Here is a 25,244-nt window from a genome sequence, read left to right on the forward strand (position 1 = left end):
ATAAGACTTGGGATATTTAGATTAGGCAGTGATTCAGGCACTATACAATGAACAATGGACAAAGCAACATTCCAGCCTTTATAGTATTTATATTCTATAGTAGGAGATATACATTAAACAATGTAATTTTAGACAATTAGAAATGTGCCATGCAGAAAATAAAGAAGGCAGAGATAATACACAGATTGATCAAAAGGCACCTGGACAAGTACCTGAATGAAATGCTAGAGCTGACTATGCTAATACCTGGAGGAAGAACATTCCAGGCAGATTAAATAGCAAATACCAGAAAATGCTGAACTTATTCAAGGACTATCAAGGCTAATGTGGCTACAATGAATGAACAGCACTGAGTACATATAAAATGTTTTACCCTACCTGAAATGGAAAACATTAAGACAGTTTTAAGCAAGGGAACATTGACTACATTTGATATCACTTAAACTTTAAAACTAGTCTGGCTGGTGTGTCGAAAAAGAACTTTACTAAGAGGAGCAAGAATGAAAGTAGGAAAATTGATTATGGGCTACACAAATGATTAAGAGCTGGTTATAGTGGCTTGGATTAGGATGTTGGTAAGGAAAATGGTGAATAAGAGGTTAGATTTAGAAAATGTTTTGATGGTAGGTAGATTTGATGATATAATGGAAATGGGAAAAATAAAGAATCAAGGCTGATTTATAGGTTCTGCTAGGGCCATCAATTGGGATGAAAATGAGATGATCATATACAAACAGTATTAAAAACAAAAATGGGGGAAGAGGACATAGCTCAGTTGGAAGAGTGCTTGCCTTGCCTGCACAAGACCCTGGGTTCAATCCCCAGCACCAAAAAAAAAAAAAAAAAAAAAGGCTATCAAGCTTGAAATATATGAAACACAGATGCAAATTTATAAATCTTCTCTATTCACTGAAGTTTATAATTAGGCTTACATGCAAAAAACATACCATCTGTGTGAATTTTCTAATCATTATATTATACATATTAAAGATGAACACTGGGGCTATAGCTCAGTGGCAGAGTGCTTGTGTGAGGCACTAGGTTCGATCCTTAACACCACATAAAAATAAATAAAATAAAGGTATTCTGGCCATCTACAATTAAAAAAAAATTAAAGAAAGATGAATTCTACTGTTACCAAAAGAAATCTCATAGGTCAACAGCACTATAGTTAAGTGGCTCAGAGATCTGTGTCAGAATGATTCTGACAATTCAATAATTAAATAAATTGGAAGTGTGCAATACTTTAAAGAAAAAAGCAATCACCATGAGATAATAAATGGAAGCTCAGTAATAAGGTAACTCTAGTTCAGCAGAGAGCCTGAAGTGTCCATCATTTAAGATTAGGATGAAAACAGTTTAATAGATGCTACTTAGATCTGAACTTGTGTGTGTGGTGTATTTAAGACACAAGTATATGCCTTTGAGTACTATCTATATACATACACATGTACATACTGGTAAAGAACAATATGAATAAAAATGTTCATCGGTGGTCTAACTCTTGGCTAGGGCTATGAGTTTTCCCCCACTTTTTACTCATATTTATTTTGCCATTTTCCTCCAAATTTGCATTTTTTGCCCAATAAAAAGCAAATGAATAAAGCATTTGTAATAAATTTTAAAATCTCCTTACACATGTCCTCACTGTGTATGTACCATAAGAACAAAATGTTTAAAAAAAAAAAAAAGTCGTCCTGTCCAAAACCAAAAAATTATCCGAGTATTTCTGAGGCAGAAAAGTCTACACAAAGGCCCATAAATGACTGTGTACTCAGATGAAAGACTATTTTTGAAGTACTGTGTTAGGGGAAAAAAAAAAATTATGCTGTCAAATGACATTTACTTTTCTTACAATGTTATTTTCCTTTTACCTGTTTTCTTTCTTTAGGATTGAGAAGTAAATATCGAGGATCAAAAACTATCTTGTGCAACTCTTTCTCCCATGTTGAAAAAGCAGATACCTTTAAAATAAAAAATGTATTGCCTCATGATTAAGTTTGCTTTAAAAACATAAAGGTCATAATTTTTCTTGAAATCTACAGGACATCTGTTTATAAAGCAGACATAAAAACCAAACTGAAAGTTTCCATCACTAATAAATGACAAGCAGCGGGAGGCTAGCAATAGCAAATTTCCACACTAATTGGCTCTGAACATTTCTGTATTATATAGAAATAACACACACTTAATTACTCATTAAAACAACCACTACTGTGTGACATTTAAAAAAAAACAGTACATCAGAAAAAGCCTTGAGGATTTGCATTTGATTTCCCACACTATCTCCAATCATGTGAACAATGTTATGATTTAAAATTGAACAGTCATACTCATTCAAATAATCTGTGAATATAACCCAAATGTTGAATTTCTTTCTCAATTAAGTTTCTAAAAATATCAAAAAAATAGCAGTTCTCCTTACACCAAAAGCCACTCTGAAGATATTAAAGGAAGAATCATGTATACCTTACCTATCCGAAGTAGTCCGCCATTCTGTAATGTTAATACTCGTATATATTACTCACCAAAATTAAATGACCCAATAAATGTTAAATGTTATTTGTACTTAAAAGGACAGTAAAATGGGATTTAGTGAAACATGATATAATTAGCCAAGGAAAAGGCTGTTTCAAAGAAAAGGTACAAATTAAATTGATAGGGTTCCCTTAATCCCCCCCTACAACATGAGCACTAACCTTAGATTTGACCTTTTAGCAAGACATATTTATATTACTTATACAAAACAGAAATATCTCCCCCAAAGATTGTTTTCTGACCCCTCTCTCTAGCAGCATGTCCTTGAACTGCTTCATTCGGGCCTCCAGAGGGACAATGGCCCTTTCTCGGGCAGCTTTAATTTCAGCTTCCATGGCAGCTTCTTTCTCTGAATCAATGTCTTTATTATCATCTCGCCTATGAAAAATAAAACATAAGGCATCAACTGACAAAATATTAATAACAAATTATATTAAAATCTTAAAATCAATGGAATTTTCAAGACTCACTACTGAGCAGCATATTTTTGGCAAAAACAAGTTATATTGAGGGTTTAAAATGACTTCTAAGGGATAAACAACTTTTAATCTAATAATAAAATTACAAGTTTCTAATGATGTTATAATGGATGCATTGTTAGGAAAAAAAAAAAAATATATATATATATATATATATATATATACATATACCTTTAATGTGCTGTCTCTCCCTGATACTAGTTGATACAGAAAGTAAACTATCTTACAAAGTGGGTAAAAAAAAGTACAAAGCATTGATTATAAACTATGTGTTATACTCAAACAGCATAGGATGTAACTGTTTTAGTTCTTGAAATGATATAGAAAAATGGTATTCTCCAAAATTTTTATATTATAAATTCATAAAATACTTTTAAAATCTAATAAAAACTGGTATTAAGTCTTAGTAATCTCAAACATTTATTTTGAAAATAAAATATCTGCAAACTTGGCCAAGTGGATATGTGAGATATATACCTTACCTACCTGACATTTTTATTACTCACTTTCTGGGTGATAAGTTGAGATTTAAGTTGAAGGACAGGTCCCAGAGAGCAACATAGGCCCAGGAGTAGTTAGGTAGTAGTAGTAGGAAATAGAACTGTTCATCAATGACTTTTTAAACTACTTCTTGTTCCTCCAAAAATGTATCTCAGGACTAAGGACAGGCCTGTTGCTCATGTGGTACTCAAGTAAAATTTTAAACATGAAATCAAGTCACCTCTCAACACATATTACTATGAAAAAGGCCTATTCATGTAAATAATCCAAAAAGGAATTCAATAACTCAGGTGTATTTGAACAAATCTTTTTTAAAAAATATGATCTGCTAAGTATATAGCATTAACAATTTTTGACTATTTTTCCTATAGAAATCTACTGGTAATTCAAAAGCATGCTATATAGGAAATAATAGGTAGCCAAGGAGATTTAAATGGTACTAAGGCTAACCCATAAATATGAGAGGTAAATAACAACTTAGGGAATGAATCAAAAGAATAGAAGACAGAGTCCATGACCTGCAGGAACTTAGCGAGATAGTCTGTGACCTAAGATATGCACAAAACAAACAGGTAAAAGCAATTTGCCAAACAATATACCCTCTTAAAATAATTTATTTAAGAAGTATTTAAATAGTTAAAGAGTTAAGACATCCAAGAAATATAATAACTAATGAGAGTAAATAACCTTTATAGAATTATATTAAATGAAAATGTCACAATACAAACTATCACTATCTATCTCAATAAAAGAAATAAAAGAAAAACTAAGCCAGGAAAAATAGGCTTTTAGCTTTGTACCTAAATAGAGAAGCTCGGGCAATCCACATAAAGGACTTCTTTGACATTCTCCTGATAAAAGCAGTTAAAAACCTTACAGAGTTGTCTATAAGAACAAACAATTAAAAACAACCTAAAAGTTTAACATCATAGAAACATCCAAAATTATGGTATAAACAGAATGAATACAGTCATTTATAATTATTAAGAATACAAATGTCTTATTCTAGAATTTTTTTTTTTTTAAAGAACTGATAACATATTTGGTCAAGAACTAAAGTCAACTGTAAAAATGAGAATAGCTGTGTCAAGGTGACAGATTAATAGTGATTCTCCTTAATATCTTAATTTCTTTAATACTGTTGCCAATAACAATTTTTTTTTTAAAAAAAAGAACCACCCTTGACAGGATTATACTCATTCCTTGCCATAATTTGGCTGCATTCAATCTGTCCTTTTCCAATTAGGACTATAATTATCCAGTCCCTAATAATGTATCCAAGCTTTCCTTTTTGCTGCTAAATAATGGTCCCATTCCCACAATACACACACACCCCTCTATCCAACCTTCCACCACCCTCCCACCTCCCATAATAGGTAACATTCATATTTCACCCAATTCCAGAGTACTGGCCAAGCTAATTCTTCTGTTTCTAGCAATATTTTTTCTCTCAGAGTACTTTCTAAGCTCACAGGCCTACTTCATACCAAGTAGTAATGACCAGACCCAAGGACTAGGTTAAGTCATAGGATAAGCATATAAAGAGAGAGAAGTATGTCAACTTTTATGAAATCTCCAAAATGGTATTTGCTGGGATTTGTATGGGAAAACTGACTTTAATAAAATTTAGACATAGTGAATTTTTATAAAGAATAATCAATTAATTCCTAAAATGCCACTGAGTTTCATAATACATATTGGAATAACCAATCTTCTCCAAATCTGGCAACAGAAAGGATACCATTTCTGTATTATAAAACTAAGATATTTAATATCAAGTCTAAGAGAGCAACGTGACTTCTGCCTCCAAGTAACACAAATATTACCTTGTGCCTTGCAATCACAAACTGATAACCTAATCAAAGTTAAAAGGTAAATCTATCTGGAATCACACAAACTATATATATATTACTTACTTCCGCTTTTTTGCTTTGACAGGCTCATCTTCATTAATTTCTTCCATTAGTTCTTGTTCTTCTTTAACTATGAGACAAAATTTAATTAAAACTTTGAATAAAATAAGCAAGCAATCACTGAATTATATAGACATAGATTCTGCTAATCACTACCAGAACACTTCCTTTAAGCAGTTAAAAAAAAAAAAAAAAAAAAAAACTAATTTATAGGTATTTCACTCACTTGCACTCATAGAGAATTGCCATTTTTGGATGGACAGCATTGTTGGGGTTGGGTGCCCTGGCAAAAACATTTCAAATAGTGTTATAAACAGTTAAATACATACATTTCACGACCATTTCTTTAAAAACATCATTATTTGCATAAAACATCCACTTAATACCCATTTTGATAAAAAATCATTCAAGTATAATAATGGTTCTCTTTATCCTCCCTTTACATTCATATTGAAAATTTTCTTATACAAAGCTTAGTTTTACAAATACATAAAAATTTCCCTGATTTTGGACTTATAGTACATTTTTTGATGCATTTTAATGTATTATCAACTAAATGAATCAAATATTTTGAAAACAGACTCATAAAAGAACAAAAGTAAGTCACATACTTTCTTGGCATCATTTAATACTATGGTCATAAAATATTACTATCATGCCTATAAAACAAACATTGCTAAAGGAAACAAAATAGGTGCCTAATACCTTCAGTACTAAATAGGCAAAGTTGCACTTAGTGGGAAATTACTAGTAAGTAGAAAATGTCCAAACCACATATCTAATAATACATGAAAATCTCTCAATCACTAGAAAGACATATATTAAGAGTTGTTTTACTCATAGAATTAAATGATTTTTGTGCTTCTATACTACATGAGGTAGAGGGGAGTCCCTAAAAACACATTCATATCAATACAGGCAAATTGCCAATAAGAAATGTACAAAAAAAAAAAAACAATAAAAATTTTATAATTATTTGTACTCAATGTATTGAAATGCTATTTAAATGTTTAAAACAAGAAAATTTTAGTCAACAAAATATTAAAAAATACTTTGTGCACTTTTTGATTACTGCCAAAAATATATATATCACTGGTCCCAAAAAGTGCCCAAAGGCTCACTAAGGAGTGCTTTAGTAGTAGTAATAAGCATAAGGCAAATAACATCATCTCCAGCATATCTACCTTGAACTAACTGAAAATAATGATAAAGGACAATAAGCTAAAAAAATTTTTACAAAACACAATATTATCCAAATTCTTTGTATTTTTACCTTCATAACAGCAAACCAGCATAGCAATCTATTTTTAAAAATTAAATATTCCTAAAATATCTTCACTTTCTATAAAAACATTAAAAGAACATTAAAATTAGAGGAGAAATTCCTAATTTAAAACTCACTTAATTTCTTCATGTCTTCCAATCCTTTTTTATGAGGGGGTTCCTGAATAATTTTATCAACATCTGCCCTTCCAATCAAATCATCAGGTCGGTCCCACATAGAAAGACGAGTGGTAGGATTGTAAAAAAAGACCCGTTCGTCTCCAGTCCAAACCACACACCTAAGAATTGATTAAAAATATCATTTTATTAAAGAAAATATTTTATAGCTAGGTTTTTTCATTTCAGCCCGTCAAAAGGAAGAGGGCAAGTACATGTTCCTCTTACTAACAGTTATTTACAGACAATCAAACAAGGCCGTTAAAACAGAAAAGAGCTGCCTGCCTAAGGTAAACACAGCAGTGAAATATACTGGGGGTAAAAAACAAAAAAGGAAGAGCAAAGCAATTTGTGATCAGAGTTTAGAATGCTTAGGAACTTGATTTAGCACTCAATTTGAGAATACTAAATTTTAAACCATCACAAAAGATGAATTCATGGCAACAAATAATGCTATTAACCAGTTCTACAACTTAAAGAACAGAACATGGCACCCCACTTATCACATCATAGTTCCTAATATTTCTTATTATTGTTACTTATTATTATTTAATAATAAACCAAAATTACATATGCAACCTTCTCTGAAGAAGTGACTACAGCACACTGATCCTGTGTTTTATAACTAGGAAACTTCATAACCAGGAATTAAACTCGGGGGCACTCCACCACTAAGCCACATCCCCAGTCCTATTTTGATTTTATTTTTTTAAATACTTTTTTAGTTGTTGTTGGACACATGCCTTTATTTTATTTATTTTTATGCGGTACCGAGGATCGAACCCAGCACCTCGCACATGCTAGGCGAACACTCTACCACTGAGCCACAACCCCAGCCCCTTGTATTTTATTTAGAGACAGAGTCTGGGTTGCTTAATGCCTCACTTTTGCTAAGGCTGGCTTTGTACTTGCGATCCTCCTGCCTTTAAATTGTAGAACCACTTAATAGCATTATTTGTTGTCATTAAATTCATTTTTTGTGATGGTTTAAAATTTAGTACTCTCAAAATGAGTGCCAAATCAAGTTCCTAACACTTCCCATTTCTCCCCTTCACAAGTTCCCCATGACAGTGGTCCTCGGGCAAAGCAGGCAGCTAGATATCCAACAGAAATGAAGTCCTTTGACCAGATAATCAAAATTTAATCAACAGCTGTCAAGCCTAAAGTGACTAGATGTTCAAACAATAAAAGAGTCTTAAGCAATAACAACAACTAGAATTATTGACAAGAAAAGACATTACGCTTGAAATGAATGACAAAATAAGAGTTCTAAATGGAAAAACAGAAGTTGTAAAAAAGAATCAAATGAAAATTTTAGAAATAAAAAATAACGGAAATTAAATTTTGATGGATTGGTTCGAGGGCAGAATGGAGACAACAGAGTAAACCATGAATTAGAAGATGGATCAATAATTATCCCACCAGAAGAACAGAGAGGGGGCAGGAAAGAATAAACAGAATTTCAGAATGTGATTGTAACAAACTATTAAACAAATGTCACTGGATCCCACAAAAACAGGAGAAAAAGATAAGGGGACAAATACAAAATCTTCTGAAGACACAATAGCTAGAAATACCTCTCAAATTTGGTAAAAGACATAAATATACACATTAAAGAAGCTCAGCAAATCCCATTTAGGATAAACCTCAAGAAAACCAGTCCTGCATTACTTTCCTATGTTCATATATGAACACACAAACCAGTTTAACTCCACATTATGTACAACCCACAAGAATGGGAAGCTGCACATGTATGTATAACATGTCAAAATACACCCTATTGGCATGTATAACTAAAAAGAACAAAAAATTAAAAATAAATAAAATTAGTCCTAGACACAAGATAATCAAACTGATGAAAATAAGGAGGGGGGAAACTTTGATAGCAATAAGGGGGGAAAAGAGCACAAATAATACAAACTAGGAAATTATTCCAATGATCATGGATTTCTCATTAAAAAATAGGGGCCAGAAAACACTAAAACATCTTTAAAAGTTCTGGAATGAAGAATTACCAACGAGAACTCAACATCTAGCAAAAACATCCTTTAGAGATAAGGGCAAACAATATACTTTAGATGAAGAGATCAAGAGATTTCATCTGTAGAAGACCTGTTTGACAAAAGTTCTTCATGTTGAAAGAAAATGACATTAAAGGAAAACCTGGATCTTTAACAAAAAAAGAAAAAACAACAAAAATGGTAAATATAAATGATTTTTTCCTACATTCTTTAAAATATTTTGTGGCTGGGTTTTCATCCATTTAACCGTCATATATATATATATATGATACCTACAACTAAGATCAGTGAGTATAGGTTAAAAAAAAAGAACCTGAAACCAAGGTTTCCATTATTTTATGGTACGTGGTACAATATTAACTCTAAATAGACTGTGGAGGTTAGGTATGTATAATTCCTAAAGCAACAACTAACACAAAAATGCAAAGAGGAATCACCAAAAATCCAAAACATTAATTACATGAAATGCTATACAAATTCAAATAATTCAGTTGAAAATAATAGCAGGGAACATAAAAACAGGTAGATAGAAAAGACAAACAGAAAATAACAGTATTCTCAAATCCAGCCATATCAAAAATTATGTTAAATATTAATAGTCTCAACACTCCAATTAAAAAGCAAGAACTGGGAACTGGGACTGTGGCTCAGCAGTAGAGCACTTGCCTAGCACATGTGAGGCCCTGGGTTCGACTCTTAGCACCACATAAAAATAAATTAAAATAAAGATTAAAAAAAAAAAGACATTAAGTAGGTGGCACATTAAAAAAAAAAAAAAGCAAGAACTGACAATAGATAAAAACATAAGACACTACTAATAGCTGTAAGAAAGTCTGTAAGAAACACATTTTAAATACAAAACCAGAGAAAGGCTAAAAGATACATCATGTAAACAAAGAATAAAAGGCAACAACTGCCGTTTTCCAAAAAAGAGAAATGTTGAGACAAACAGTATAATGAAGAATAAAGAGGTTCATTTCATAATAATAAAAAGGACAATTATTCACCAGGAGGACGTAACAGTAATAAAATGTTTATGTCTATAATAGTTCAGAATAGATAAAAATGAACCAAATTCAAAGGAGAACTAAGCAATTTTATAATTATAGTAGATCAACACCATTCTCTCAGCAAATGAGAGACCAAACTGACCCAAAACAAACAGTATTCAAATAGAAGATGTACTGAACAAGAATCAGAATTATACAAAGTACACTATCTGCCTGCAGAACAATTAAATCAATAATTTAAGTAAGATATCTAGAACCCAAAATATCTGGAAATAAAATAAAAGTCTTCTAAATCATAAATCAAAGACAAAATCAAAAAGCAGAATTTAAGGTATGGACTGAACGACGGCAAAATATACCATATCACAATTTGCAGGATGCAACTAAAGAAGTGCTTCAAGGAAACTTAGAGCTTTAAATACTTACATTACAAAAGAAAAGACCTTTACCAATGACTTGAGAAAACAGAAAAAGCATAAAGTAACCCTTTTAATACATTAAAAGGAAAAGCTACTGCCGGGCGCAGTGGTGCACACTTATAATCCCAGCAGCTAGGGAAACTGAGGCAGAAGGATGTGAGTTCAAAGCCAGCTCAACAAAAGCAATGTACTAAGCAACTCAGTGAGATTCTGTCTCAAAATACAAAACAGAGCTGGGGATGTGGCTCAGTGGTCGAGTGCCCCTGAGTTCAATCCCCGGTACCCATCCCCAAAAAAGGAAAAGGTACCATGACAAATAACATTTATCCCAGTAATGCAAAAAACAGTTTAACATTCAAAAGTCAATAAAATTCCCTAGATTAAAAGAATGAAGAAAAAACTTGATTAACAGACTTGGACAGCTGATTAAAAAAACACTAGCAAATGAGGAATAACAAGAAATGTCTTCAATCTGTTAAAGACAACTGAAAAGTTTATAGCTACTATTTTAACTGATGATAAAAGATTAAACTGTATGTCACTGATATCAGAAACAAGTATGCTCACCTTTTCTATTTAGCATTGTACTAAAGGTTGTGGCAATAAGAAATGGGAAAAAATAAGACATAAAAGGTCAGAAAAGAAGAAAACATTTCTATTTGTAAATGATGAATCTAAAAAACTACTATAAGGAATGAATTAGCATGGTTCTGGAATACAAAGTTGATACATAAAAATTTATTCTATTCTCACATACAATCAAGTAGAAAATAAATGTTCTTTTAAAAAATTTAATTTGCAACAAATAACATAACATGTAGGACTAAATCTAGCCAATTATTTCCATTCTACACTAATAATGTTCAAGTATATTAGTCAGCTTTTTGTCACTAACATCAAAATATCTGAGAACAACTTAGACAGAAGTCTCAGTGAGCTGACTCCATTCTTCTGGGCCCTGGGGTAAAGCAGAACATCATGGTAGGAAGGTGCAGCAGAGGAAAGCTGTTCAGCTCATAACACTGGGAAGCAGAAAGCAAGATCGAGGCACCAGGAACAAAATAAAACTCTTTCCTTCCTTCAGCCACACCTACATGTTTATAGTAGTCCTTTCAAATTATTAATCCATGAAATGGATGAATAAACTGATTAGGTTATAGCACTCTTAATCTAGCCATTTCTCCTCTGAACATTGTGACTCTGGCTATCACACAAGCCTACTGGGGGATACATCATATCTAAATCATAATACAAAGAGATATTAAAGACCTAAATAAACGGAAAGATAAATTATGTTCACAATTTGGAAGAGACAATATTGTTACAATGTCAATTCAAACTTTTCTAAAGATTCAGTGCAATCTCAATCAAAATTCAAGCAGGGGTTCTATATATGTGTGTGGACAGATATGTCATCAGGGCTGGGCTTGTGGGTCAGTGGTAGACCACTTGCCTAGCATGTGTGAGACACTGGGTTCAATTCTCACTACCACATATAAATAAAGGAATAAAATAAAGATCCATCAACATCTAAATAAATAAGTAAGTAAGTAAATAAATAAATAAATAATATTCTTATGTCAAAAAACTGCCCAAACCTAGTAATGTGCAATCTAAAGTACATAGGAATGAAATGTATGATGTCTACAATTTTCAATGCATCTGTAAAACAAGATTGAGAGATGCACTAAGGGATGGATATATAAGTGATTACACAAATACGGCAAAATATTAACCTACAGAATCTAGATGGTTCATCCATGTGCACTTAGAATTATTTAAATGTCAGTTATCAAATTTTTCATAATAAAATACTGTGAGAACACTATAGAAACAAACAAAAACTATAGAAGTACACAGGAAAGAAAAAATTATATGCCACTCTTGTAAACACAAAATCGACTTAAATTCAGAGATAAAATTGTTAACTTAAGCTGGGCATGGTGGTACATGCCTGTAATCCCAGCAATTTGGGAGGCTGAGGCAGTTGGATTGGAAGTTCAAGACCAGCCTCAGCAATTTACCAAGAGCCTAACCAACTTAACAAGACCCTATCTCAAAATAAAAATAAGAAAGTGGTGGGGATGTGGCTCAGTGGCAAAGCACCAGTGTTCAATCCACAGTATAAACAGTATTAAAAAAAAAAGAAATTTTTTTGTTAAGTTAAAACCCAGATAAAGCATGGCAAATAAAGGTAGTGATTATTATATGCACAGAACTACTAAAAGCTGAAACTTGCACAATCTTAATAATCAATGTAAAAAATTATAATTTGTGTCCTTTAAAAACATTTATCAAGAGCAAGAAACAGGAGCTTATGTCTTGAGAGAAAAGGTACCTTCCTTTGTCTACATGGTGCCCATAGCTATGAAAACAGGAAAACATTGATTTCATGTTCTGATTCTCCTAGTCACTGTGCTGGCTGCTTCCTCAAACAGACTTCTGCCTCAGATTTCCCTGATTTACAGAATGGGAAATCAATGGACAAGGCCACATGGAATACGGGGATTCCGTCCTGATGCCTCCTGGTCTGGAATTTCTTAGCAATTCAGGAAGTAATTTAGCATGCAAATTACTAGTTTAGGGCAGTTTTTATTTTTTAGCAATTCAGGAAAGTGGAGGATTGGCATTTCAAGGCCAGCTTCTATCCTATTGAGATAGGATAGCAAGATCCTATGTCAAAATTTAAAATAGGGATGGAGCTGGTAGGTCAGCGGTAGAGTACATGCCTAGCACACATGAGTTCCAGGGTTCAATTCTTAATACTGAAAAAAATTTTTGTTGTTGTTGTTCAACAAATAGCTGAATACTTAGCACTGTGCCAGCACTGTGCTTTTAACTAAATTCAAAACATTTTAGTCAACAGGCAGCAATCCTAGATTCCACGGACCCTGTGTATTAGCAAAGGAGACAACTGTTAAAAGAAAAAAGTCACAAATATATCAATATAAATTGGAATAACAGGAGCTAAAGATGTAGCTCAGTGGTAGAGTACTTGTCTAGTATGCACAAAACCCCAGATTTGATCCTGAATATTGCAAAGAAATAAAAACATTTCTCAAAAAACATTAAAAATTTTAAGAACCAGAAACTATAAAGTTTAACCAATCCCAGAAAACACAAAATTATTAATTTTCAAAAACCTGTTAAGCAAAGGTCATAAAATATCAGGAAAGAAATTCCAGTAAAGGTAAGGGAACCATGAAAATTCAAGTTTTACCTTTAGTTACTTAACTTATCTCCAAGAAACAATAATCTGAAAAGCAACATTTGAAGATATCAAGAGACAAAAAGTTTTATTTAGCTTAAAGTTAGCAATTCATCTATTTTATGAGAAAAAGAACATTATGAAAATAAGGAATTCAAATTATACTTCCTTCATTAATAACTTGGAGAGTAATTCATTTGAACAATGATTATCTTTCATACATTCAGATGGACTGCAAAAGCACCAGTGACATATGCTTGTATTTGAGGGTACAGTGGTAAAGATAATTCTTAACACAGACACCAAACCTAAAAGCTATAAATAGAGACCAATTTGACCTTATAAAAAGTGTGTGTGGTTCTGGGGACTGAACTTAGGGCCTTGTATATGCCAGGCAAGCACTCTACCACTGAGCTATCTCCTAGTCCCAAAATATAAAATTTATACAGGACAAGATACCAAAACAAAAAGACAACACAATGAAAGAAACTACAACACATGTAAAAGTCAGCTTTATTCAGGTACCTCAGCAGCCAAGTAGGATCTTTTTATAGCCCTATAACAGAACCATGCCCCAGTGAGCCAAAACAGAAAAGTAACAGCCTACCTAAGGCTAAAGGGACCCAGAAGCCAGAGACAGAGAGAGATATCAGGTAGAATTACAAAGCACCAAATGTTAAGAGCAGTAGAAACACTCAGACTTGTAAAGCTTCAGAAGAAGATTTTCCAAATTATAACAATTTTGGGTTGAACTGCAGTAGATAGATGGTCACTACAAGACCTCACTCCATTGTCAGAAAAACAATGAGAAACTAACTCAAAGAAGAGTGCAAAAACAAGACTAGATTCAAGAGACCTCATACATAAATTACAGCTGTTCCAGAAAAGTAAAAAGAAACAGATGAAGAAAAGCAAGAATCATACATACAATCTCTAAAAAAATTTAGCTACCTGAGGATAGACCCATATCTGAAAATAAACTGAGGGAGGTTAGAATTGATTATTGGCCTTTCATGTACATATTGGGATACAGAAATCACAATTCTGGAATATGTGCTTTGAATACAGACTATTTTCAGAACTTTGATTTGGAATCAGATACATACTTTCCATAATTACTTTTTAAACAAGCTTAATTTTGAAGTCAGTGGAGTAACTATATAGAAGACAACTAAGCCAGGTGTCTTAAAGACACAACAATTTGGCTGCATATTCCTCTAGAAATGCCCTACACATAAAAATAACTAGGAAAAAAGTTTAACCTATCTTCAGCAATCGTATTAAACAATAGTATTGGTACTGAAACTCTATATATCATATGAGAAATGCAAATGAATAATTATGTTATTAGCGCCACTGAGAAATAGATTCCATGCTGACGTATAAATACCACTTCTCACAAAAAGAAAACAGGATTCCTTGGAGAAATGGCTGATTCTAGGTCTAAGACAGGAAATAATACAATAAGCCTAGAACAGCTTATCTAAGAAAGAAAGGAAAATATAAATATAAGACAGAATTTTAACAAAATTGCTCAGGAGCCAGCTTTAAGAAAACCAAAGATAACTGATCATCAATAAAGATAACAACTTCAATGAACAGGAATGGATAGGAATGTATAATATATATTTAAACCTATGAATACTCAAATTAACTCATTATTTTGTAAACTGGCAAATCCTTTCTTTCCTGTACAGTCTTTACCTCCAAGTAATCGATATTGATGAGAAGAAATACTTTCTAAGTATTTCAGTTAATAAATGAAAAGAGAATAACAGAAATACATTGCAACTTTCAGCCCTTAATGATTTATAGGAACTAAGTCAGGATTCTTCATCCTTGCACTATTGACATTTTGGGCCAAATAATTATTTCTCATAGGGAACTTTCCTGGGCATGGTAGGATGTTTAGAAGCATCTCAGCCTCTACTTACTAGACGTTTATTAATACTCTCAAAGTTGTGACAAACAAAAATGTCCCCAGACATTCCCAAATGTCTACTGAGAAGAATCACTCCCGGTTGAAAACCACTAATTCCCTCAAAGTGCATCTAGTTGTCATCATCAATGGTTGCTAACATCACACAAACACCCACATACACACTCACCCCCTCAAAAAAAAACCTACTAGATACAATTTGAGGGAATTAATCTTGCCCAAAAGAGTGAACCTCAACCTGATCACACAGCTCTAAATCTGCTAGCTAGTTCAAATGAAATTCAGGAATGGAAGACCTTCCTGAATAATAGTAGAACCCAGGACATCGCAGGACATTAATTTTTAAAAATCCATACTTTGGGACACTATAGGAAAAATAAAACTAAAAAGACATAACTAACTATAAAAACTATAAGGACATAACTAAACTAAAAATTATAAAAAGATATAACTTTACTTAGTTCTTTAAATGTAATTATAAAAGGGCTGGTGATACAGCTCAATGTATTCAGGATTTCTCAACAGTGGCTCAAGTATATAAATTATAAACATTAATGAAGAGTACCATGAAATGAGAAAAACACTTATAGCAACTAAATTTGGGGTTTAAACACCCCAAGTGTAATAAACAAGGACCAAAATGTTCACTCAATGAAAACATATTTGACATATGCTTTTTTTAAAAGTATCTTTTCTTCCTAAAGAAAAAAATTAAACAAGTACAATTTTTAAAAAACAGAATAAAACAACTCATTAATTAAGCTAAATACACACCATGGAGTACCAGGAATAGGAGTAGTAGCTACTGGTTTTGCCTTCTGGGCAGCCTTTTCTTCTTCAGTCATCTCCTCTTCTTTGGGCTCCTAAGGGAAATTATATTATTCATATTTAATTAATAACATGAAGAAATACAAAAGTCAGTTATTACTGCAAATATCACTAACTGTAAAGTCTATTGCTGGAACTGAGAGGGAAATCCTGAATACGAATTCCTAAAATAATTGTAAATCTTTGCTCCACCAAAAGAGCTGAATATTATAATAGTAAAACTTAATAGCCATGTGCTTAGGAGCAGAAATGGAAAACTACAGTATACAAATCAAAAAAGACCTATTCATTTGAGGTTGTTTCTTATTTCTGCTACCTTTCCTGTTACTGAAACATGACTACATTTGGCCCCCTCACCAAATAAAGGAAGCTTACACAAAACAGACCTCTTAGTGTTAGAAAGGGATCATTTCACACTTAGACACAAGAGTAGGGAAGACAGAAAATATAATCCCCCAACATTCCCTAAATACGAGGTCGTGCTTTTTAAAAAATTTGTTGGTGTAATTCATACACATATAAAAACCTAATTTATCGTTTTCATTCCCCAGTACTTCCCCAACCCTTCCCTCCTCCTCACTCTTCTTATCCCTTTCCTCTGCCCCAATGGTCTCCCTTCTTTCATGGTATTCACTCCCCCCACTTTTATTTTGTCTGTTTTTTCCCCTTGAACTTCCAAATGAGAAATAAAATGATAATTTTCTTTCTCAGACTTATTTCACTCAAAATTACGACCCTCAGTTCCACCCATTTTTCTGCAAAAATTTCGTTCTTCTTTATGGGTGAATAAAATACTATATTTTTGATACGTATGTACATACACCACACTTTTTAATCCAATGAAGTTGTACTACTAACTTGAACATGTATCAGTCTGCAAGTCAGGAGACAAGAGCTCAAGTCCAAGCTCTGGCCTAAGACTACTCTTTTCTCTTGGCCTCAGTTCAGTATAAAAAATAATGTAATGACACTTTTAATGGAAAAAAAAAAAAGAGTTAAAAATTTCAAAGAACTCTAAAATTTCAGAGCTCAAATTTATATATATATTTTTTAATATTTAGTTTTAGATGTAGATGGACAACACAATGGCTTTATTTTTATGTGGTGCTGAGGATCGAACCCGGGTCCCGCCTGTGATAGGCGAAAGCTCTACAGCTGAGCCACAGTCCCAGCCCTAGAGCTCAAACTTATAGTAATTATTTAAGTATATACCAAACAGATATTCAGCTACATGTAAATTGTACCCATCAATGAAGGATGGCTACCAGATTAGCAGGTACCAGATACCTCCTTTATCTCCTTCATGGGCTCTTCTTTAGGATCCTCCTCCTCTGTCTCCATTGGCAGAGGTTCTTCAGAGGGCTCTTTGATTGGCTCTTTAATCTTCTCTTCTAATTTTTCTGTTAAACAATTAATGGCAAAGGTTTTTATGTAACTTTTAAAGAATTTGCAGAAAATAAGCAGTTGTGATATTCTTCTTCCAGTTGTTAACCATTAAGATAAAATATTCCTCTTTATAATATCATTGAATTTGAACACAATGCAATCAAGAAACACCTTAAAAATCTACTGACTTCAAAGGAATACATAGTCTTTCAGATCATTTATATGTCATTGGTAGTCATCATATCATCATATATTTTGCTGAAAGGGATAAGATACTAAGGTATTGAGAACAGAAATAGGGTCTTGTGATACAGCAAATTGCATCTTCTACACCTAAGATTCCAAAAGCCCGAGTTCTGCTCTTTATAATACACACATTCCTTCCTGATCAATTTTATCAATCTCGATAAGGACAATACAACTATACAATTCCTGACAAAAGAAAAATATGCACGTGGGTGTATGTATAATGTATACATCATTATATACATTAATTTCTCCAGATAGAAAAAATGATGGCAAACACGTAAGTAGAAGAAATGGCTTTTTAAATAGAATATATTAATCAATTCCAAAGAAATAAAAACCCCATAATTATGTATCCGGTGTATTAAAAATGATTCATTTCAGAATTTCAAACAGTATACTCATTTATACTCATTATAGCTCATACTATGTCATAAATCATTAAAACAATTATACCTTTTTCCTTTAGTTCTTGGGGTTTTTCCCAGGTTGATTCTAATGTTCTGTTGTTATAATAATATGTTTTCCCATCTGCTGTTTTATATTCAGTCCATTCAGAAACTGCTGTTGCTCCAGCTAAGGTAGCAGGTGAAGCTGCAATAGCAACCTGGGGGTGTATCATGGGTACAATAGGAGGGGCCATTCCTGGCAATACACCTAAAAAAGAATAATAATAAATTAGATCCAAAGTATTAAATTGGGATACAAAATAACACTCTAAAATAGGAGCTAAATCTTTCTATTAAATATTAATAAGTGAATGGATCAGTTAGAGCAAATATATATATATATATATCTATATAAAAAGGTGGCTCAAATATCACTCAGTTCCCTGGGTTTTTAGTTCCAACACCAAAATTCAACATGGAAATTCAACCTAAGTACCTTAAGAACAGTCAGAAATTTGGGTCTCCTCTATGATAGAAATCTTAACATAAATTATAAAAATCATGGTACATGTGAATATATTTTTGTAAAGATAATTTCTCAAATGCTAATTAAATTATAACATTTACTGTAGATGTTTCCTGAGGCAAAATATTGCCTACTTTTAAAATACTTAATAGTATAATAATTTTGTTTTAAAGTAAATGATTGAATTTTATCAAATCCAAATGATTAAGTCAGTTATCTCTGTACAACATCAGTTTGTTCTTTTCCTAGAAGCAAATATTTTTTAAAAGACAAGCAAGATTTATGTTTTTACCCGATAATTAAATAAACTAATACTATATGAAATAAAATACTATTAAAATAAGGACACATGAAAACAAAATTGGGGGGAAATTCTTAAATCTAAGTTCCAGATAATTATGTTACTTGAATAAATTAAATTTATACTATACACACAAATATCCACACACATATATACTCACTAGCATGCAAGCATAATCACATCACTTTACACATGGAAATGATTTTTTTATATTTAACTTAAAAACATACATCAAAAATAAAGTTAAATGTTATGAATATGAGAATGAAGTTGTTTACACTTATTACATAAATTAAGATATAAAGTGATCTGACCTTATTTGCTTTTGTGAACCAAAGATGCTAATACTACAGGCAATCGGGAAAATTAAGTGTTGGCCAAATATGACAACTGCATTTATACTACTCATTAAAAAGAAAAATATAAAAAAATCCACTCACTTGGGCAAAAATAAATAAAAGGATAAACAACAACATTCACTACCATGCCAACTTACAGACAAAACAAACTAAGATGGTTTTAAAAATTACCGGTCTTGGTGGTAGCGACTGTCTTTACATACGGGCAGCTGACTATTTGCATCATTGCTACACCTGTAAAATGGATAAGCAAGCACAGGTTGGAAAGCTGCCATGGTATGTCAGCTACCACTGGGAATCAGGGAAATAATTTACCACTACAATTTAGAATGCTCTTTCCAATGAAAAAGACCAAGGATTGGGTAAAATTTCTTTTTGTTTGACATTTTGTGGGAAGTGGTGTCATATTTAATGATTCTAACTGTAAATTACAACATCAATTACCTACCAGCCCTGATAATATCTGAAGGAGTCTCAAAGGTTAAGTTCAACAACAATAAAAAGCCCCTTCATTACATTTACATAACAAATTCTCATGTGGGACATTTTCCCACAGGACATCAAGTCCGTGCTGCTCTTGCTTAGATACCAAAGAAAGGCAAATGCAGCATGACACTAACAAGAAAGACACTTTCTCTATGCTGCTAAGTTGAAATTATATGCAGGAGCTGAAGGATATATAGCACAACTATGCAGAAGTAGAAAAGAAGTAAGAAAAAACTAAGGACAAAAAGGAGTGGGTGGCATAGGAAGAAAATAAGGTTTGAAATGGATTCAAATATTCCACTGCAAATAATAGTTCAAATAAAAGGCAAAGATGAAGGATAGCAGCATTCAACTAATGACAAAATATCCATGTTTAGTGCCTGCTCCATGGAATTACAACAGCTTGGAACACTGAGGAGGCAGGATGAAACTAAGAAACATCCAGCACCTTTACTATTACTAATAACCATATGGGCTGATGGCTGCAGAAACCTGTAACATTTAGGCTGACTAAAGAAATACTACTTGCATTAAAGAATGGAAATCATGTACATTTCTGATAAGACTAAGGATTCATTATGATGCATTACAATGATAAGGTAATTAAAGCAAAAGCTGGAAAACTAAAACCGATTAAGGTAAATTCAAAATAAAATGAAAGATTTAAGAAAAAGACTGAAGGCTTAAGATTATAGGGGAAAGAACCTTTAAATATTTTTTTAACTGAAAAAAACCTAAACTTAGTTTGGTACCCATGAAAATTAAAAATAACAAACAACTACTTTACCCAGGACAGGAAAAGAAATCTTTCCTAGTTCAGAGTTAAACCCCTGTTTGTAAACAATGTAACTATGTTCACACACACACACACAAAAATACTGCCAGCATTTGAAAACTGCCTTTAATTTTAATTATTATTTTAGATAAAGAATATTAGAGCTAAACTCTCATTACCTCTTATACTAAAATAAAAACACTAGATAATAAAAGCAAACTGAGTAAAGTTATCTTTATTTTCCCTAGTGTTAAAAGAAAGCAATAGAAAAATTCATTTGCTTAAGGAAGTTATAGCCTGTGTTAAGTTTAAATTAGTATAAACACTGCCATCTACAGGACCACAAAACCCATTAAACAGGCACTAGAAACTCAATTCTTTGAATATATTAACTTATTCTCATCAAAGGATGTTCTCTGAAACTATCCTCCAAAAAATTATTTTAACTTTGTAACAGTAGAAAACCAAATAAATTCATATTTAGATTTACATGCCATTGCTAAATATCAACAGGCCAACAAAGAACTCCTCCATTTAACTATCAACATAAAGATCATGCTGAAAAATCATACATATTTCTCCTCATGGCTAACATGATAAACTTATAGCTTTCTCTCAATGTATTACATACATATCAAGAATACTCACAAAATAACCACACATTTAAATATCTAACTTTTTTTTAAAGAGAGCACTTATCCAATTTTCCTCCAACTTTGTCCTCAAATTATGCTCTAATCTGCAAATTAGAAAATTTTCATTTAACATTTTAGATAATTATGTCAAAGATAGCAAGTTTCTTAAAATTCCAAATATGATTTTAGTTTGAAAAGTAGAAATCCTATAATCCCAATTGAATTTATTATTCCCAAATTCTACCTTCTATTCCTATACTTCACCTAATTCTTCTACTCCTTCTTTTCATCATGTTTGATTTTCCCAAAATCATCCTCATTAGAGCCAGATAATAGCAATAGAATAGAATTCAAATAGAATTTAGGGCTCCAAAATAAATTTCATACAAGTCTCTCCTGTTCTTCTTAATATTTAAAAGAAATAAAGAGGGGAAAATAGAAAAGAAGTGTACAAAAACCCAAAAATCTGGCAAGGAAAAAAGTAAGTCCTCTTTTTCACTAAAGTACCTTTACTTGTAGTACTGAATTAAAAAGGAAAATGCAACCAGGCATGGTGGCGCATGCCTGTAATCCCAGAAGCTCAGGAGGCTGAGACAGGAGGATCTCGAGTTCAAAGCCAGTCTCAGCAAAAGTGAGGCACTAAGCAACTCAGGGAGACTATGTCTCTAAATAAAATACAAATTACGGCTGGGGATACTGCTTAGTGGTTGAGTGCCCCTGTACCAAAAATAATAATAATAATAATAAAAAGGGAAAATTAGAAAAATAAACTAATATCAGTGTCATTTTCTATAGGATACTAACTAGCAAACTCTCCAAAGAGTCTTGGTATCTTTGATAAAATCTTTAAAAACTATGCAATTCAAGCTTTCTTACAATTGACCTACAAAATTTCATTAACAACTGCCATTTATGCCTTTTGGTGCCAAACATCACACATATCACCAAATTTTGGTCAGCCAAATGGTCACTACTATGTTTCCTAAATTTTTAAATAATGGGCAAGGCTCTTGGGGAAAAACACGTGACATCAAACTGCAGCTATAGCTGGAAGGGTATTATTATGACAGTTTCACTTTCTGCAGAAATGAATTTTGCTATTCTGTACCTTTCACCCTCTGGTCCTCTAGAGCAACACAAAATTTTCTTTTTCAGGTGATCACCTTTCAAAATACTTCAGCAGCATTATGGTGCTACCTTTCAGTCTTCTCTCTACAGATTTAACAACCCAGCTCCTTCAGATCTGATCTTGACATAGTCCTTAACCCTAAAGCAGGTCAAGATTTCAAAAAGAGGTTATGACAAATGCCAAGCTATTCTTCATTATATCACTTAGTTTCCTACAAAAATTATATCCAGAGGAAAGTAATAGCTGCTTGTCGTAAATTTAACTTAGAAAACAAATAATCCTAGTATTAGAGAAAACACTTTTACTTTCATCTAATTTTAATGAGCTGAGTTTCTTAACTATCACATACAGCACATTTAATTATCTAAAATTACATTAATAATGTGTAAAAAATTTTTCTATCAAATAAAAAAAAACACTAATTGTTAAAAATTTTGGTTCCTTTCTTGCCAAGGTATATTATCTGGAAGTATCATTTTCAGAGTGGTCACAAGGAAAAAGACAACTGAACAACAGTGAAAATTGTGTGCAATTCTAACAAATAGCTATATATCATAGCTATTTTTACATAGAAACTAATGCAAGGAAGTGGAAAAAATAAACTGACAGACTGGGAACCAGGTTCTATTCATCTTTGCTACAAACTATCCCCATAAATCTTACCTCTTTAAGGTATATTTTCAATTATAATACAAGAAGAATGAATCATGGCTCAAGGATCAAATAAACCCATTTGACAACAGCTAATGCACTCAAATAAAATTCCCAATACTATCTATTTCCAACACTAAAACTACCCACTACCTATTGGAAGAATTCTACTCCACAATCTTTGAATTCATTCTCTAGTTTAAATAATTCCTCATAAGACAATAAAACATGCAAATTCGCCATAACAATCTAAATGATGCATGTTGTACTTTACTTCACAAATGTTACTAGGAACTTTCTGGTTTGTTCTATGATTTTAAGTTTAGTGACTCACATTTTCTTCCCAGCATAACATAACTATTAAGATCTTGGTATCTAGAACTGCAGGGCACAGGGTCAAATTCCAACACCATCACTTATTAGCTATGTGACCTTGGACAAATAATTTAAACTGTCCGTGTATCTTAGATGATTGTGAAATGAAAGAAATTTAATGCATAAAAAGTGCTTAGACAGTGTACTGTATATAAAGCATTCAACTTGTGTTGGCTATTATGACTGGTGACTTCTCAATTTCACATACTCAATTCCTTAAAAATATTGCATTTAGTACATATTTACATGAGAAGATGATCATTTTTAATTCACTGCAGCTATTATACAAAGTGTAGCTTTAAATGTGACTCTAATTTTAAGACATGTAAACAACAACAACAAAAAATGACATTTACCAAAACTTAAAAAGAGAAATATTGCAGTTAGCCATGAATCTTTCAAAAACATTTCACACAGGTGAGATTCAAGGCAAATTTCAAATGCAACAGACACATGAGAACAAACTAACTGACAATATGAAAACAGAGCTGGAAAGACTATTGTAATCTGTTGGTTTACCTGGAAGTGGAATTGGCATGCCAGGAAGGGGAACACGAAACGGAGGTACCATTACTGGTGGAAAAGCAGGTATTGCTGCTGCTGGCTGAGGTACTGAATGAGGAACAGCAGGAGGTAACGTCTGGGGATGCGGCTGGGGAACAGTTTGCACAGGTGTGGCTGTAGGAGCAGGAGCTGAAACACTAACTGTAGGCGTGGCAACAGAAACAGCAGAACTTGGGGTCTGATCTTGTGTTGTGGGTGCTGATAAAAGACAAAACAAAAAAATGTATCACTCCTTCATAAACCATTTAACTATATTCATTCATCATTCATTCATTCACTAAGTATTTAAGGAACCATTCCATGCACTGTAAGAAATTTGTCAAAAAGTCTCGGTCTTCCAAGAAGCTTGAAAATAGTAAACTGAAATATTTAAAAAAAAAAAAAAAGTGAATGGGATAAACATATAGGGCTATAAATCAAGACCCAAAGATCACACCTCTAACTGTGGAGAGGGTACAGAAAATTTTATAGTGGGATGATGAGCCTTGAAAGATTCAAGATTTCAATAAGGAAAAGGAATGGAAGGGAAAAAATAAGAAAGTGACAGGATTGCGTAGAAGCTAAGAGTAGAGAGCAACACGAAATGTTCCAAAAATTGAAGGTAAGCAGTCAACTAAGTAAAATATTTGGCATATCAACACAACTAGTGAGTTATGGCTGGAAAGGTAGGCCAGAGGCAGATAATAGTATAAAGCCTTGAACAGAAGGCTAGGAAGTCTGCATTTTGCTTGGGGAGAACTCATGTAGAGAAATGATCTAGAAAAACACACATTGATACACATTAATAGTAATTACCTCTGTGCATGCCTTTCTCTCTCTCTCTCTCTCTCTTTTTTTTTTTTTTTGGTGGTACTGAGTACTGAACCCAGGACCTCGCACATGCTAAGTAAGCACTCTACCAAAGAGCTACATCCCTAGCCCTTTTTATTTCATTTTGAGGCAGGGTCTCACTAAGTTGCCCAGGCTGGCCTCAAACTTACCATCCTCCTTCCTCAGCCTCCCAAGTAGCTGGGATTACAGGCATGTACAACCATGCCCGGCTAACGTTTAACTATGTATACCTTCTTAGAGTTTGAAATTTTTATTAAGAATGCATTCTCATGTTGTATGACTTCCCAAAATATTT

At 32.7% G+C, this 25,244-nt stretch overlaps 1 protein-coding gene across 6 annotated transcripts in view; it reads right to left on the bottom strand.

The window, feature by feature from the left end:
- Nucleotides 1-25,244, bottom strand: part of Tcerg1 (transcription elongation regulator 1) — a 65,379-nt gene that overhangs the window by 23,675 nt on the left and 16,460 nt on the right. For 3 of the 6 annotated variants that reach the window (XR_013091434.2, XM_076856753.2, XM_076856757.2), the window contains exons 5-15: nt 24,074-24,316; nt 19,675-19,737; nt 18,385-18,585; nt 17,584-17,696; nt 16,243-16,331; nt 6,833-6,993; nt 5,658-5,714; nt 5,435-5,501; nt 4,319-4,369; nt 2,781-2,916; nt 1,875-1,964 (exon numbers count right to left, since the gene is read on the bottom strand). Coding sequence is in view for 5 of the 6 variants with exons in the window: in XM_076856753.2 (XP_076712868.2) it covers nt 1,875-1,964; nt 2,781-2,916; nt 4,319-4,369; nt 5,435-5,501; nt 5,658-5,714; nt 6,833-6,993; nt 16,243-16,331; nt 17,584-17,696; nt 18,385-18,585; nt 19,675-19,737; nt 24,074-24,316 (1,271 nt within the window). In the remaining variant the exon portion in view is untranslated. The remainder of the gene's footprint in view (nt 1-1,874; nt 1,965-2,780; nt 2,917-4,318; nt 4,370-5,434; nt 5,502-5,657; nt 5,715-6,832; nt 6,994-16,242; nt 16,332-17,583; nt 17,697-18,384; nt 18,586-19,674; nt 19,738-24,073; nt 24,317-25,244) is intronic. The other 3 variants (XM_076856755.2, XM_076856754.2, XM_076856756.2) reach the window with 3 other exon arrangements.

The sequence above is a fragment of the Callospermophilus lateralis genome, chromosome 5, assembly GCF_048772815.1.
Source record: "Callospermophilus lateralis isolate mCalLat2 chromosome 5, mCalLat2.hap1, whole genome shotgun sequence".
Taxonomy (NCBI): Eukaryota; Metazoa; Chordata; class Mammalia; order Rodentia; family Sciuridae; genus Callospermophilus; species Callospermophilus lateralis.